At 47.3% G+C, this 18216-nt stretch overlaps 1 protein-coding gene across 2 annotated transcripts; it reads left to right on the top strand.

The window, feature by feature from the left end:
* The first annotated feature begins 133 nt into the window (after window positions 1-133).
* Window positions 134-17499, top strand: PRR19 (proline rich 19). Of its 2 annotated transcripts, none has more exons than XM_083162195.1 (4): window positions 134-241; window positions 2343-3262; window positions 13709-13854; window positions 16361-17499. In XM_083162195.1, the coding sequence occupies exons 2-4, from the start codon at window positions 2371-2373 to the stop codon at window positions 17408-17410; spliced, it is 2088 nt and encodes a 695-aa protein (XP_083018321.1). In that variant the 5' UTR covers window positions 134-241; window positions 2343-2370; the 3' UTR covers window positions 17411-17499. The 2 variants fall into 2 exon arrangements, with proteins under 2 accessions (XP_083018321.1, XP_083018322.1); XM_083162196.1 differs by having other exon boundaries at window positions 16872-17064.
* The last annotated feature ends 717 nt before the right edge of the window (window positions 17500-18216 follow it).

The following is an 18216-nucleotide window of genomic DNA, read 5'->3' as shown; positions in this document are numbered from 1 at the left end:
TTTTAGTGGGACATTATACAATCCCCTCAGATATAGCTATGGGACGTTCTCGACACTTATTCAACTGTAAGAGCTGGGTGATACCAAGTGCTGTTAGCGGGGGGGGGGGGGGGGGGAGCAGAGGCACACCGGTTATTTGACGTACATAGCTCCGCCTCCTACCGCTAGTCGTTCGACACCGTCACCGTCTCTTGCAGCACCGCCATGTTTGGTCCGGAGTTAGCAGCACAGATATATATCGGTAATAATGTGTACAGTGGAACCGAATTCACACTCTGCATCCTCAGGTCCCCTGTGTGTGAGAGGTTACACACACACAAAACACACACACAACATCAAAAACAAACAATAAATAACAATAGGCTCCGTGTATAACTCCTTTTAAAGAGCGCTGTCAGGTCACAATATGGATTTATGGATAACCACAACAAGTTACAATAAACAATTTTATATTAATTTAATTGATTTAGGATACATGATTAATATTTAACAAATAAAAATGTAATTAATAAACAATAATCACAATACACAAAAAAAGTATTACAAAGCAATTTCATGAAATCCACACACAATTCATATATATTCACTAAAATAATCTGGAATTAATAAAGGTCACTTGATGATCCGCAACTTAATTATATTTGCAGTCCATTCATTTATTATAACTGCTCCAATTGAGGCTGCAAGAGGATGGATATAATCAAACAATGTTTATATCAATGGATGAAGTTCATTTTTACCAATAGCACAGTCTTCTCTCCAATAATCATGTATAACACGGCAGTGGGCACAAACCTTAATAGAGTCACCTGTATACCTTTATACCACTATGAGTTTTTTCAGTGGTAGCCTCCCATGGTGAGGCAGGATAATTCTGACAGGCGGTCCAGAGAAGCACTCTCTAGCCGGCAGCCAATACTTCGAGTTCAATGGAACACCACAGGAACAGTGAGGTGGCGCCTCACACCAACGTGATGGATATAAGCTCAATTATGTGTTTCTACACCTCTCCTCATTCAGCGGCTTCCTCAATCTGAGAAAGTCGCCGAATGAGGAGAGGCGGAGAAGCCCCAAGCAGTCAGTAAGATCTACTATACTCGTTGAAAAAAAGACACTTATACGTGTCAGGCTTGTTCATGTATTATGTTTTACACATGTTCCATATAAGTGACTAAGAAAAACCTTACAGAAAATGTATGTAGCTGTAGGGATCATTGTGCCCTATAACCAATGCAGGGAAATGGTACTGATGATCTCATATGATCTCATATGCTGTACAGATGTCCTGTCAGCACTGCGAGGGTTGGCGATAGAATCTCCAGGCCCCACCATCCGTCAGAAGGGGGCTTGCGCTCCCCGTTGCAACAGACCACCCCGCTGCCGTCCGCCGCCTCCCCGTCCACTGTTGACGTCGCTAAAATTGTGCAGGCACAGACCTCATCGGAAACGGGGCTGAATTGGCCCCGACCGATGTATCCTGAATCAGGCACTATGTGTAACCTTCACAGTCTCTCTGAGATACTTTTTCAAAAGTAGGCAAGAATGAGTAAATAACTCTGGTCTCTGAGAGCATTGACCTGCTGCTGTCTAATGTACAGCAAGAATATAATACATGTGTTTGTGCATAAATATAATTATTTTTTACTGTGAGCCAAATTTAAAAAAAATTGCACTAATCTTTGCACAACTTTTGGTGCAATGGAGCGACCTGGCATTTGTGGTCTGAAAGCTCCGCGTCTGACCCGGGTTATTGCCGGGTCGGAGACATCACACGAGGTCAGGGCTGAGTGATGGAGCATCAATGGGGTTGGGGCTGACAGCGCTGCCTCCTTCATACTGTGAAGAGGACCTGGGTCACTCGACACGGGTTAACTGTTTACACTGCACCTTGGTCCGGGTCAGAGCACTGTTCAACCCTGGTCATCTGCTGGCATTTCCAGCCAATTGGACGGCTTTCCAAATTGTCGTGCTATGGAAAGCCGTCCACCCCCGTGAAAATCGATTGGACGCGTTTGTATGGACCTTTAGAGAGACTGTGTTTTGTTTTCTGGCATTGTAACAAGGTTTCGGCACACAATTTTCTAGTGGTTACATGTATCGTTATCACTGGGCCTGTTGGGCTCAGACCTTAGGTGCCTTTTCCAGGGGGACAGTCAAAAAAAGTAAAACTGAATTTCAAGTTGTGGCACTGAGGTTGGCCGGATAATTTCACACTCGGAGAGAGTATTGTCAGGGTTATTTTTCAGCTCAATGAATGGGTGTGAATTGTATGTTCTCTGCTCACTTTTGCAAATTATTTCCTGTCTGTATCCTAACTCTACGTTCCCTCTTCCCTGTCACAGGTGATGTCCCGAGGCAATCTCTGGCATAATGAATAAGCATAGCAGCTGTCTGCAACATCTGAAGACTCAAGCCTTAGCTGCCAGCTCTGCTGGGTCAGAACCACGGGTCTTATCTGCCAGCGGCTATCAGGGAAAAGTCAGCGAAAGTAATAATAGCAAAACCGCCAAAGTGAAGAAGTGGAAAACAAAGAAGGAACGCAACAATGCTAAATTCAAGTCGCACAAAGAGACCTTCCAGAAGAAAGCCTATCCCAAGGGCTTTCTGGAAAGATACCACATCAATTCTTGTTCCAGCTGCTCTCAGATGGCCTGTAAGCCTGCAGAAAAAGACACATGTAACTTAAAGCAAGTCTTCATAACGCATAGTCGTCTGACCCAGCACCAAGGGATATTCAACCGAGAGATCAAATCCATCAATGTGGGAAGACTTGTAACGCAGGCGACAGAGATTGAGCCAGCTAAGACTGACATCGGCGGCGGCACAATACAACCGGACAGAATAACACCACAAAGTCTGGTGGACCTTGGTCTAGACCGTATTCCATTGCCGGAAACAAAGGATCAAGAAACACTTACCTCTCCAGAAGCACAGGTCCAGAATCACAAGCCTGTGGAAAACACGCAACTGGGAGAGGCAGAGGACAACTCTGAAATGTACCTCCAAGGTGACGAGGATATTCGTCACATCACACCGCCAGGCGGTAGAACTAGAACCTCTCCCTGCAGAAGTCAGGTGGAGCCGGTACTAGAGGTGGCTGAGGACATCATTAACATGCTGAGATCACGTTCCCTGTTCCCAGGCCGCAACTTGGTGAGCGAGACTCGCAAATCTATAGCGGAAAAGGTGAAGGAGCTGTGTGGTGTTCAACCCAACTTGTTTCCAGCATCTGTGAGGAGAGAGTTGGATTTCAGCCGTAAAGGTAACTTATATTCAGCCTAGCATCCGAGAGTTGTAATGAGTCCTTTAGATACGTCATTAAAAATTTCGGTACTTGTTTCCTAGAACGGCCACAATCGTGAGGGATCGTGGCTCTTAATTAAGGGACACGATCCTCCCGATGTGGCCGATTTTTTACTAATTTTTCACTTTGATTGACAGAAATCGGGTCAATCGGTCGGTCGCGACCAATTAAAATCGGCCGCGATGCGACCGACCGATTCACCCGATTTTTCCATAGACTTCAATGTTAAAAAATCTTTTAACATTGAAATCGGTCGGTCTTGTGCCATTATAATGGCACAAGATGAGATGGACTTGATTAAGTCCATCTCACATAGGGAAAAATGATAAAAAAGGTGAAATGGGTCAATATGACCCATTTCACATTTTTTATGTGCCCGCCATGACCCCACGATAGACGTAAACCCGAAGCGTGGCGAGCGCAGCGAGCCCGCGAGGGGCGGCGGTACGCGTCCTCCGACCTTTTCATTCCCCTACTATCCACTAGGGCGTGGAGTGAGAATATAATAGTGTGGCGAGCGCAGCGAGCCACCGAGCCCGAAGCGTGGCGAGCGCAGCGAGCCCCGCGAGGGGACGCGTATACCTGTGAAGTTATACGCGTCCCCTCGCGGGGCTCGCTGCGCTCGCCACGCTTCGGGCTCGGTGGCTCGCTGCGCTCGCCACACTATTATATTCTCACTCCACGCCCTAGTGGATAGTAGGGGAATGAAAAGGTCGGAGGACGCGTACCGCCGCCCCTCGCGGGCTCTCTGCGCTCGCCACGCTTCGGGTTCACGTCTATCGTGGGGTCTAGCCCACTTACTAACATTTGGGGGGGCAATTACAAAAAATCGGGTGGAAAAAAATAAAAAATCGGGTGAAAAATCGGTCGATCGCATCGCATGCGACCAAATCGCATGCGATGCGACCGACCGATTTTTTATCTTCCGACCACAACGATCTAAATCGTTGTGGCCGTTCTAGGAAACAAGTACCAAAATTTCTTTATGTGGTATATTTAATGACTATTTTGTAGGTTTCGTCCCAACTAATGAAGTTATCAGCTTTATATTGTGATAACAGAGTTTGTCTTCACTCCCAGGAAGTTCCCAATGAACACAACAGATGTAACACTGTCATTGTGGCCCAGTTGCGCTGCAGGTGCATCATGTATGGTGTGTGCCTGAGTCACACCCGTGGGCCATTACGAATGTATTAACTGGCATGGGTACAAGTCAGCGCACCAGACGGGCCCCGGCAGCCTCGTGCAGGCAAAGCAAAATCTACGTTCTAAAAATGGGAAATTGGAAAAAACTCTTGTTGGCTTTTTTGGTTGTGTCGACCAATAGTGGTCAGTCTATTGACTGATGACCAACTGCATATCGAACTATAGTCCGGATCTATTTTAACGTACATATCAGTGCTGATATACAGACCCCACTGTGCTAGAGGCACTACAGCAGACAGCGACACCCCATGCAGGGAAGAGGAACTGCATGGGTTTTCAAATATGGCAGGTTCTAGAATGAAGACTAATACAGAGTGCATTTACCGTACATTTTGCTGTTACTTAATTGGCCACAAGATGTCGCTGTTTACAATGGAATTGAGAGAAATTCTCAATAATATTTTTACTACCAGTTATTACCTGTTATTTATATAGCGCACACATATTCTGCAGCGCTGTACAGAGAATATATGAACATTCACATCAGTCCCTGCCCCAGGGGAGCTTACAATCTATATTCCCTACCACATGTACACACACACACAGACATTCTAGGGTTAATTTTTGCTGGTAGCTAATTAACCTACCAGTATATTTTTGGAATGTGGGGGGAAACCGGAGTACCCGGAGGAAACCCACACAAGCACGGAGAGTATATACAAACTCCGCACAGCTAGGGCCATGGTGGGATATATATGTGACTTACAGTGCTGGTGCATTGTATTGCTGAAACCAATGAAGGTAAAACTGTACAATACATGTCCAATAAAAGTGATGTTCCCATGAATGTGTATAAATACATAGTGATTAGTTTCTGCGGCATATTTTTACATAACATCCTAAAAAAAATTTTCTATAGTGGCATTGGGATGGCAGATACGGGTTACTGTAGCTGCTGTGTAGCTCAGCTTGATGCTCTGTCCCTCCCATATTGTCACCAATACAAAGCACGGAACATGTGTATTCTGCTCTTATATAGCACGGTAGTGCTGAGGTTCATCATCATCAGCTAGGCTGTTCTAAGGATTTACAGAAGCACTGTGCCACAGTTTACAGCTGCTGGAGCCACAGTGCTTATATGTCATTGCTGTTGTAGTGTTCATTCTAGCACCCTCTATCTTTGAAAACCCATACAGTTATTATTATTATTATTATTATTATTATTATACTTTTATTTATAAGGCGCCACAAGTGCTTCGCAGAGCCGTACAAAGGAACAATACAGGGAGACAAAACTTGGCATAACATTGAATAAATAACAAAAATAGGAGTACAAATAAAGAGCGCCACAGTTCAATACACATTACAGCTTAAATATAAGTAGTGAGGACTCAATCAACATACAACTAGAGGCTTGAGGCCAATGATGGAGATGAGTATGCGGACAAAGATGGTCACTGAGTGTTTGAGTATAGGAGAGCTGTGAGTGACGATGTGAAGAGAAGAGGGCTTTGACAACAGGAGGGAAGAGGGCCCTGCTCAGAGGAGCTTACAATCTAGTAGGAAGGGGAGACAGACAGATTACAAGAGGTGCACGTGAGTCGGTGGTGGTTAGATAGCAGGATGTAAACAGGCAAGGGGTCGGAGAACCAGCTAGTTTATGCAGTGGAAGGGTACGCTTTGATGAATAGGTGAGTTTTCAGTGCCCGTTTGAAGCTTTGCAAGATCGAGGAGAGTCTAATGGAGCGAGGGAGTGCGTTCCACTGAAGGGGTGCAGCACGGGCAAAGTCCTGTACTCTAGCATGGGAAGCAGTGATCAGGGTGGAGGAGAGACGACAGTCGTCAGCCGACCGTAGAGGGCGGGAGGGTGTATGAATGGAGATGAGGTTAGAGATATATGGAGCAATGGAATTAGAGATGGCCCTGTATGTGAGTGTGAGGTGTTTGAAGAGGATTCTGTAGGGGAATGGAAGCCAGTGCAGATTTTGTTGAAGGGGAGTGGCAGAATTAGAGCGGCGGGAGAGGAAGATAAGCCTGGCTGCAGCATTGAGGACAGCATTGAGACTATACAGTTCCTCTTCCCTGCCTGGGGTGTCGCTGTCTGCTGTGGTGTTTCTAGCACAGGTATGGTTTGCTTATCAGTGCTGATATACAGACCACCATGTGCTAGAAGCACTACAGCAGACAGCGACACCCCAGGCAGGGAAGAGGAACTGCATGGGTTTTCAAAGATAGCGGGTGCTAGAATGAAGACTAGCTGTTGTCATATCTGCTTTGCTGCTGCTCCCATTCAGCCTGATTGTCAGGGTCCTGGTCTGCGTTACCAAGCTGCGGAGGCCTCTACTCCATCACTTCCGCCATTGTCCTGCACAGCCCGGATCAGTTTATGTTCCCCCTCTATCAGTACGTAGCCCGGCTAACCCATCATGCAGCATCTCCTGTTACCTCCTCTCCCTCCTCTGCTCACTGCGGCTAGACCGCTCTCTGCTGCAGGTGGTGCCTCCCCCTAACCTGGACCTCATGCAGTCTTCACTAAGCGCTAATGCTCCCCGGACCACCCCAAATATATTATATCCACCTTCACCCGTTTCCACTTATCTCCCCTTTTCCTTGCTGACATCTGCTTGTAACCAACATCCATTTATACCCCTTTTACACCAAAATCCCTGGTCGGACCCTGGTCTTTGAACACAGGAGTTTCCAGGGTTGGACCCAGCTTCATACCCCATTACTGTGACCCAGGTCGGACCCAGGTCTGCGCCGTTTACACTGAACCTGGGTCAGCACTGCTTTTTCCTATGGATGACATTAAAAATGTCCATTTTAGGACTGATAAACTGCCATCCAACCTTCCCTCAATGATTTTAAATAAATATTAAAAGATATGACAAGTTAGCATTGAAAAATGTTGGTTTGTTTATTTTGTAAAATATTTTTCAAAAAGTTTTATTCAGTGCTCAAGCGCACATAGCGGTATAAATGTGAAGCATCACCCATGTGCTCTCCCCAGCTCCTTCCCCATGCAGCAGTAGACCGAATCTCTCATGTGCTCCCCCCAGCCCCCCCCCCCCCCAAAAAAATATATAAATGATACTGCATCCAATTATGATTTCTGTGTGCACTGCCCGTATCCTTCCTGGCTGCTGTCTTTTGCCACTGCAGCGCACTGTGGAAAGGCGTCCAGCACTTCTGGTATCCTTTCAGCACTACCCGGATGTCCCAACCTGGGTTGGGACCATTTACACCGCCCACGACCCAGGTCCAACCAGTGTTCAACCCTGGTCAGGACCTGGGTAGGAGACCAGTGTTACTGAACCTGGGTTGACCCCTTTTACACCAACGTTGACCTGGGTCCAATCCGGGTTATTCCTTGGTGTAAAAGGGGTATTAGTCTTCTCAAATATCCTCATTCTCCTTGCTGTTACTGATGCCTGATTACCGCCTCTGACTATCGGCCTGATCCGGCATTGGGGCAGATGTATTAATCCTCAACAAGAGATAAATGCCAGGGTGATAAAGAGAAATAAACGTCCAGCCAATCACCTGCCAACTGCCTTGTTACAGACTGTGTTTGAAAAAGTCAGTAAGGAGCTGATTGGCTGGACGTTCATCTCTCCTTATCACCCTTGCATTTATCTCTTGTTAAGGCTTAATACATCTGCCCCAATTTTAGCAAAGCAAAAAAAAAGCAACAACTGGGCAATACCATGTGCACTGCAGGTGGGGCAGATGTAACATGTGCAGAGAGAGTTGGATTTGTTATATATTTTCTGTGCAGGGTAAATACTGGCTGTGTGCTTTGCTAGCAAACCTGAATCAGGCCCCTGTATCCGCCGATGGTATCCCCTCAGGGTTCTCTCCTCCCAGCCATTTATCAATGATCACATATTTAATACAATCTGGGCGCGATAATAGCCCCCAGGATTACACTGACACATGCAAAACAGGATCCGGCCCTATTTAGGTTGACATGCATCGGGTTGACCACTGAAGGTGGACATGTCGTAGGTCAACACACGAAAATAGGTTGACCGGGTTGGAAGGTCGACACAAGCATTAGGTCGACAATGGTACGGTCAACAGTCAAAAGGTCGCCGTGAGTTTTTCAGTGTGTTTTAGCCGACATGTGCATGTCGACATTCGGGACAAAAAAACTTGAAAAACTCATGTCAACCTTTTGACTGTCAACCTTGCCATTGTGGACCTAATGCTTGTGTCTCGACCTTCCAACCCTGTCAACCTATTTTTGTGTCGACCTATTTCGTGTGTCAACCTAAGCCATTTTGACCTTCAATGGTCACCCCAATGACCCCTACCCATACTGAGCAGCACCCACAGGGGCGGGGATCTAGCTGTCATGTGATGTCTGTGCGGTGTGTGGTCAGCCTGACTGCACTGCCCAGCGGCCACATCTGGGGAGGGCTCCAGGGGAACCCCCTGCCCAGCCAGATACACCATATGTGTAAAATATCGGCCCCGTGCAAATGGACCAGAATAAGGTCCCGTATGTATTGTGTCAGCGCATCGATACCTTATTGTACAGCACCACGTGATGTGTTGGTGCAATATAAATAACCGCTGATAAATGATTACTGTACTTGGCCTAGACTAATGTGAAAATGTTCATTTATTAAATTGTAGTAGTTTCTCATGTTATCAGTGCCCACGCAGCCTATAATCCCTCTCCTCCATCTACCAACCGCTCTGGTTTCCTCTATCGTCCTCCGCAGACAATCCGCTTTCTCATTGCAGCTGTTGATTTACATACGACTGTCCCTTCAGCAACTTGTTAATATTAATGTTTGCATTTGGGAAGCAGAGCTGCGTTGCGGCTGGTGATAAGGCGCGGGCTAGGACGGAGTTCTGCATTATCCTGCTCTCTGTACAAAGTAGGTCACCCTGCTGTAGCTTCCATACTGCCTGCCGCAGACCAGCGCCGGACGTGTCACACAAATCACTCTGCAAACACAGAACTACTTGGCACGTTCTCAATGTGGTTTTGTAACATCATTGATTGAAGGGTTGGTAACAAATCCTGTATCATCTAAGACGCTTATTACAAACTAAAGCCAAAACTGGTGAACTGTGAGAGAAACATACATACAAACATAGGGTCAGGCTACAGGCAGGGTTAGACACTTAGGGGGCTTAGGGTTAGGTTGTGTACAGTAGACATCACAGTGCTATGCAGGCCGGTCTGTCCCGCTGTACAGTAGACATCACAGTGCTATGCAGGCCGGTCTGTCTCGCTGTACAGTAGACATCACAGTGCTATGCAGGCCGGTCTGTCCCGCTGTACAGTAGACATCACAGTGCTATGCAGGCCGGTCTGTATCGCTGTACAGTAGACATCACAGTGGTATGCAGGCCAGTCTGTCCCGCTGTACAGTAGACATCATCACAGTGCTATGCAGGCCGGTCTGTCCCGCTGTACAGTAGACATCACAGTGCTATGCAGGCCGGTCTGTCCCGCTGTACAGTAGACATCACAGTGCTATGCAGGCCGGTCTGTCTCGCTGTACAGTAGACATCACAGTGCTATGCAGGCGGTCTGTCCCGCTGTACAGTAGACATCACAGTGCTATGCAGGCCGGTCTGTCCCGCTGTACAGTAGACATCACAGTGCTATGCAGGCGGTCTGTCCCGCTGTACAGTAGACATCACAGTGCTATGCAGGCCGGTCTGTCCCGCTGTACAGTAGACATCACAGTGCTATGCAGGCCGGTCTGTCCCGCTGTACAGTAGACATCACAGTGCTATGCAGGCGGTCTGTCCCGCTGTACAGTAGACATCACAGTGCTATGCAGGCCAGTCTGTCTCGCTGTACAGTAGACATCACAGTGCTATGCAGGCCGGTCTGTCTCGCTGTACAGTAGACATCACAGTGCTATGCAGGCCGGTCTGTCCCGCTGTACAGTAGACATCACAGTGCTATGCAGGCCGGTCTGTCTCGCTGTACAGTAGACATCACAGTGCTATGCAGGCCGGTCTGTCCCGCTGTACAGTAGACATCACAGTGCTATGCAGGCTGGTCTGTCTCGCTGTACAGTAGACATCACAGTGCTATGCAGGCCGGTCTGTCTCGCTGTACAGTAGACATCACAGTGCTATGCAGGCCGGTCTGTCCCGCTGTACAGTAGACATCACAGTGCTATGCAGGCCGGTCTGTATCGCTGTACAGTAGACATCACAGTGCTATGCAGGCCGGTCTGTATCGCTGTACAGTAGACATCACAGTGCTATGCAGGCCGGTCTGTCTCGCTGTACAGTAGACATCACAGTGCTATGCAGGCCGGTCTGTCTCGCTGTACAGTAGACATCACAGTGCTATGCAGGCCGGTCTGTCCCGCTGTACAGTAGACATCACAGTGGTATGCAGGCCGGTCTGTCCCGCTGTACAGTAGACATCACAGTGGTATGCAGGCCGGTCTGTATCGCTGTACAGTAGACATCACAGTGCTATGCAGGCCGGTCTGTCTCGCTGTACAGTAGACATCACAGTGGTATGCAGGCCAGTCTGTCCCGCTGTACAGTAGACATCACAGTGCTATGCAGGCCGGTCTGTCTCGCTGTAAAGTATACATCACAGTGGTATGCAGGCCGGTCTGTCCCGCTGTACAGTAGACATCACAGTGCTATGCAGGCCGGTCTGTCCCGCTGTACAGTAGACATCACAGTGGTATGCAGGCCGGTCTGTCCCGCTGTACAGTAGACATCACAGTGGTATGCAGGCCGGTCTGTCCCGCTGTACAGTAGACATCACAGTGCTATGCAGGCCGGTCTGTCTCGCTGTAAAGTATACATCACAGTGGTATGCAGGCCGGTCTGTCCCGCTGTACAGTAGACATCATAGTGGTATGCAGGCCAGTCTGTCCCGCAGTACAGTAGACACCACAGTGGTATGCAGGCCAGTCTGTCCCGCAGTACAGTAGACATCACAGTGGTATGCAGGCCAGTCTGTCCCGCTGTACTGTAGACATCACAGTGCTATGCAGGCTGGTCTGTCTCGCTGTACAGTAGACATCACAGTGCTATGCAGTTAGTCTGTCCCGCTGTACAGTAGACATCACAGTGGTATGCAGGCTGCTCTGTCTCGCTGTACAGTAGACATCACAGTGGTATGCAGGCTGCTCTGTTTCGCTGTACAGTAGACATCACAGTGGTAAGCAGGCCGGTCTGTCCAGCTGAACAGTAGACATCACAGTGGTATGCAGGCCAGTCTGTCTCGCTGTACAGTAGACATCACAGTGCTATGCAGGCTGGTCTGTCTCGCTGTACAGTAGACATCACAGTGCTATGCAGGCTGCTCTGTCTCGCTGTACAGTAGACATCACAGTGCTATGCAGGCCAGTCTGTCCCGCTGTACAGTAGACATCACAGTGGTATGCAGGCCGGTCTGTCCCGCTGTACAGTAGACATCACAGTGCTATGCAGGCCGGTCTGTCCCGCTGTACAGTAGACATCACAGTGCTATGCAGGCCGGTCTGTCCCGCTGTACAGTAGACATCACAGTGCTATGCAGGCCGGTCTGTCTCGCTGTACAGTAGACATCACAGTGGTATGCAGGCCGATCTGTCCCGCTGTACAGTAGACATCACAGTGCTATGCAGGCCGGTCTGTCCCGCTGTACAGTAGACATCACAGTGCTATGCAGGCCGGTCTGTCCCGCTGTACAGTAGACATCACAGTGGTATGCAGGCCGGTCTGTCCCGCTGTACAGTAGACATCACAGTGCTATGCAGGCCGGTCTGTCTCGCTGTACAGTAGACATCACAGTGGTATGCAGGCCGGTCTGTCCCGCTGTACTGTAGACATCACAGTGGTATGCAGGTCAGTCTGTCTCGCTGTACAGTAGACATCACAGTGCTATGCAGGCCGGTCTGTCCCGCTGTACAGTAGACATCACAGTGCTATGCAGGCCGGTCTGTCCCGCTGTACAGTAGACATCACAGTGCTATGCAGGCCGGTCTGTATCGCTGTACAGTAGACATCACAGTGCTATGCAGGCTGGTCTGTCCCGCTGTACAGTAGACATCACAGTGGTATGCAGGCCGGTCTGTCCCGCTGCACAGTAGATATCAGAATGTTATGTAGTTCTCTTTTGCGGGGTCTCAGTGAAGTCTTGGATTGCAAGTTTTTGGGAATACAGCAGTGTATGTGACTTTATTCACTTTTTATATGCAAGTAAAACTGCTATTAGCAACCACATAGCCAGGGGCAAACGCAGGATTTTCAGAAGGGGGTTTCCAGAGGTGCGGAGCAAAGTACGGAGATGGACACTTAGGTGACCCAGTATATGTTTTGATGTCCCGCGGGTGGTAGGGGGTATTATATCAACCGCTCAGCATGTAGGGTCTGGATCAGTAATTTCCACTAATTACCCCTTTACTGCACAGATGGTGGGAGAAGGGGGCATTGGGCTGAATGAAGGGGCCCTGATACATAACTTCCAGGGTGGTAGAGGATGTTTAATATGCACTGGAGGGGTGTATAGTGGAGTGGGCTCATTATTCATAATTTTCTGGTGGGAGGACAACTTCCTTGACTGCAGATATCTCCAGTTCCCGTAAATAGATTTCATAGATTGTAATGGAATTAAAAACTAGAGAATCCCACCTACCAAATGGTGTTGGGGACGAGGGGATCAGAGTTCAGGAGGCAGAGCAATCTGCCAAGGAGTATATATATAACTACATACCAGGTGTGTGGAGCTGGAGCAGTAACCAGCTGCTTGAAGGCTGATATCTCTGGTTCTGGGAACAGTAGAGACAAGCTTTTAGTTTCCTTCAAAGGGGAGAGTCCCAGATTTTGGAATATATCCTCAGAAAAACTCTACGTCAGACAGAACCTGAAATATCTGACTGGGAACAGCAATTAACAGGCTTGGATGGGGACCACTGCTTTGAAGTCAGATATCTCCAGTTCCCAAGGTCCGATTTAAAAAATTCTTGTACTCTTGGAAAGAGGGACCCTCAGCTTTCAGACAATGGCCCTTAGATTCCTGGGTGGGTTTCTGGGTACTCGGAAACCCCCCCCTGCGTGCGCTACTGATAGCATACGCATTGACCTAGGCATATGTTTAGATCTTTATTTGAATGTACTTTATGAATGCACCAGTGTCTTAGCATGTGTTACTAGTGTGCTTAGCCTTCCGGTAAGGAATGTTGCATATCACATAGCGCTCACCCTCCGAAGCAGCGAAGCAGGTATGGTACAGTACGTACATCACACTAATAACAGCCTTTTCCTATTGTGTAGTATTTCATGCTGATAGGCTGGAAGACCCAAGATGGAAATGTGCCAGTGGCGGAGATGCCGGCAAATGTGTCCAGCAGCCTCAGACGTCCTCCAACTACTTCTTATCATTGCCCAGCGACAGTCCTGTCCACACACTCATTAAGACGGTGAGCTTCTGACACAGGCCGGGGTGCGCTGACCTGGTCTATATGTCCCATTCTGTTCTTGCAGCATATACAGTATTCATGCTGCATATGCATGTGTATATAGGCTGTATGTGTATGTATGCTGTATGTGTATATAGGGTGTATGTGTATATAGGCTGTATGTGTATGTATGCTGTATGTGTATATAGGGTGTATGTGTATATAGGCTGTATGTGTATGTATGCTGTATGTGTATATAGGGTGTATGTGTATATAGAGTGTATGTGTATGTAGGCTGTATGTGTATATAGGGTGTATGTGTATATAGGGTGTATGTGTATGTAGGCTGTATGTGTATATATGGTGTATGTGTATATAGGGTGTATGTGTATATAGGGTGTATGTGTATATAGGGTGTATGTGTATGTAGGCTGTATGTGAATATAGGGTGTATGTGTATGTAGGCTGTATCTGTATATAGGGTGTATGTGTATATAGGCTGTATGTGTATGTAGGCTGTATGTTTATGTAGGCTGTATGTGTATATAGGGTGTATGTGTATGTAGGCCAGGGTTGCCAACCCTCCCGGAATGGTCGGGAGGATCCCGAAAATCGGGCCCCCCTCCCGGCCCCCCAGAAAGGTGGGCAACCCTCCCGGATTCCGGCTGTACCCTCCCCCTCTCATGTACCCGGTGGTGGCGGAAGCTTTAAATTGCCGCTTTTCGGTGGAAGGGGCGGGGTTAAATATGCAAATCACACATATTTAGCCCCGCCCCCTCGCAGGAGAACCTCGTATTGCGGTATTTGCATTACTGGGGGCAGGGACTGATGATGTCTCCATCAAGCCCCGCCCCCAGAAGTGCTGCTGACAGTCTCCTCTCCAAGCTTCTCCCGGAGAGGAGATTGTAAAAGTCGGCAACCCTGATGTAGGCTGTATATGTATGTAGGTTGTATGTGCATATAGGCTGTATGTGTATATAGGGTGTATGTGTATGTAGAATGTATGTGTATATAGGGTGTATGTGTATATAGGCTGTGTGTGTATATATTGGCTGTATGTGTACATGCGTTGTATGTGTATATTGGCTGTGTGTGTATATAGGCTTTTTGTGTATATAGGCTGTGTGTGTATATTGGCTGTGTGTATATAGGCTATGTGTGTCGCTGTGTGTGTGTGTGTGTGTGTATATAAGCTGTATGTGTATATTGGCTGTATGTGTGTATATATAGGCTGTGTGTGTATATTGGCTGTATATGTGTATATATAGGCTGTGTGTGTATATAGGCTTTGTGTGTATATAGGCTTTGTGTGTATATAGGCTGTGTGTGTATATTGGCTGTGTGTATATAGGCTATATGTGTGTATATAATCTGTGTGTATATTGGCTTTATGTGTATATAGTCTGTGTGTATATAGGCTGTGTGTGTATATTGGCTGTGTGTATGTATTGGCTGTGTGTGTGTATTGGCTGTGTGTGTATATTGGCTGAGTGTATATAGGCTATATGTGTGTATATAATCTGTGTGTATATTGGCTTTATGTGTATATAGTCTGTGTGTATATAGGCTGTGTGTGTATATTGGCTGTGTGTATGTATTGGCTGTGTGTGTGTATTGGCTGTGTGTGTATATTGGCTGAGTGTATATAGGCTATATGTGTGTATATAATCTGTGTGTATATTGGCTTTATGTGTATATAGTCTGTGTGTATATAGGCTGTGTGTGTGTGTATATTGGCTGTGTGTATGTATTGGCTATGTGGAGTAAATGGACACATAGGGGCAGATTCTCCGCTATTACCTTTACATGTGACTGGGTATTAGACAAGCCATGGGTCTTACTGGGACGGTAGAATTATGGATAGACGCTGAATATTTGGGGATAGGGCAGTGTAATGTAGTACTAATAGGCTAGTAAAAAACTAGGCAATGTGACCATTTGTTGGTCATCCAATATGTTTCTACATTTCATGCAGTGTGACATAAAGGACAAACAGTTGTAATGCCTATTAGAATGCCCATTAACAGTAACATTCTGTAAGTCACCTCTTAGAGGCAGTGTCCTTTTACAGTATTCTCCAATCAGGTGTCCATTTATAGCAATGGCTAGTATGGGATTCACTAATGGAAATGCCTGCTAAGATGGCAAGAAGAAAAGCAAAATGGCACACTCACCCCTCTTGGCACAGCCACCATGGTCTCTTCCTGTGACAAAATAGAATGCAAGAAAATCACTCGTTCCTTGTCGAGTGACGTGTGGCTCTACCATTGGAGAACCCCCCCCCCCCCCTTCTTTAACAGTATCATAAATCACTGATAGGTGGGAGAATTGACCAAAGAGAACATTATTCACTAGAGGTCTTCTCTTCCTCCCCTGCACTCTGGCCAGCTCCCATAAGGAGAATATCAGTACAGTGATGCACATTGTTAGACTTTCAGCTGCCTACTAAAATTAACTTGCCAGTGTGGTATTGATAGGATTTATTATGTTTTCAGTACTGATGGCTTTTACCACTTGCACAATGTAGGTTACTCTCGAAAACCAGCAGAAGATCACAGATGACCTCCACCAGCATGTAAATTCTGGATCTGGTAATAAACCCACTCACCTGTCCCAGCCCATAGCAGCTGAGGATTCCCAAAATATGTTTAATATCACCCCCTCAAACATTCCCAAACTAAGCAAACAAGACAGGAACACTTTAAGTTTCTGCAGGGCCCGGAGACCCAACAAGATGCACAACCCATCATTAGGCACTGATAGGCCTCCAGTAAGATGGACCTCAGCACATGATGATTTTGAACCTCCATTGTCTCCCACACGTGATGTCCACCAACTCTTCCACCGTCCGAAGGTGACTGAGCAAGAGTTTGTAACTAGACAGCCCTTACTAGATGATCCTTCAGACCAGCTCAATCAACCAGGCCTAAGTACCACAGGCTGTTTCTCCAGCGAGAAATCGGATGTCCTCCCAAACATCTGGTTCTGCACTGCACAGAAATCACCCAGTACCAAAATATTTGATGTTTTCCCCCCAGGAACTAGATTGTCTCACAGGGAACAAAGTTCGCAGAGGACTCATTCAGTAAACCATTTTGGAACCCACCACAATATTTTTCCAGAGATGCTGGAAGGTAGAACCCTTGCCGCCCCAGAAGACTTCCAGTTTGAACAAACCTGGGATTCAAGAAAAGTAAAAGGACAAAGGTCCCCCCAACTAAGAGCAGGCTACCATCATGGGATATTGCCCACCAATGATATGTGCAAAAGGAGGAACGTCCGCGATTCCAGGTACCTTAGTTTTTGGAGTCCGCCATCTTTATTAAGAGAGGAATCCATACACATAGGCATTATTGAGTATGATCCAGGCGCAAGTTGGAACAGCCGCGAGGGCTTGCCATATGGAACATTGCACTTTGAACAGCCCAATCAGTTAAGGGAAATAGCCCAAATGATATCCCCATACTCACACTCTCTACTGCAGGAAAACTCATTTAGCGGTCATTCATCTATAAGCAAGGTGCTCATGGACAACGCAGGGTCTGACTGGGTGTATCCCAGAATGAAATTCTACTGACAATAGTAATGCACTGCCCGCTTCTGGAGTAGTATACGGTGATTGCGTCGGACTCATTGTCTTATATTCTGTTTTTGTAATAAAATATATATTTTTCATGTCCAGATGTTCTAAGTATTATTCCAAGCTACAATAATTGGTACTCTTTACCTAGCACGGCGCCCATCGCGGCCATCGCGGGCATTGAATGCACTAAAAAATCGGGTGCGACGCGACCGACGCGATGCCCACGATTTCCCATAGGGAACAATGTTAAATGTCTCAATTGACCCGATTTTTCTGTTCAATGCCTCAATTGACCCGATTTTTTCATAGGAAACAATGTTAAATGGCCCACAGAGGCCAAATAGGCACCCTAAAGTGTGAAATGGCCCCCCAAATTGTTAACGCCACCCCACGATCAACGTGAACCCGAAGCGTGGTGAGCGCAGCGAGCCCGCGAGGGGCGGCGGTACGCGTCCTACGACCTTTTCATACCCCCACTATCCACGTCGGCGTGGAGTTGAGAATAGAATAGTGTGGCGAGCGCAGCGAGCCACCGAGCCCGAAGCGTGGCGAGCGCAGCGAGCCCCGCGTGGGGACGCGGATACCTGTGAAGCCCGCGAAGGGACGCGTTTACCTGTGAAGGTATCCGGGTCGTTGATCGTGGGGTGGCGTTAACAATTGTGGGGGCCATTTCACACTTTAGGGTGCCTATTTGGCCTCTGTGGGCCATTTCACATTGATTCCTATGGAAAAATCGGGTCAATTGAGGCATTAAACAGTAAAATCGGGTCAATTGAGAAATTTAACATTGATCCCTATGG

Source organism: Crinia signifera, chromosome 19 (assembly GCF_055691185.1).
Source record: "Crinia signifera chromosome 19, ASM5569118v1, whole genome shotgun sequence".
In the NCBI taxonomy this organism is placed as follows: domain Eukaryota; kingdom Metazoa; phylum Chordata; class Amphibia; order Anura; family Myobatrachidae; genus Crinia; species Crinia signifera.
The sequence above is the reverse complement of the archived record's forward strand: the minus strand, read 5'-3'. Positions and strand labels throughout refer to the sequence as shown.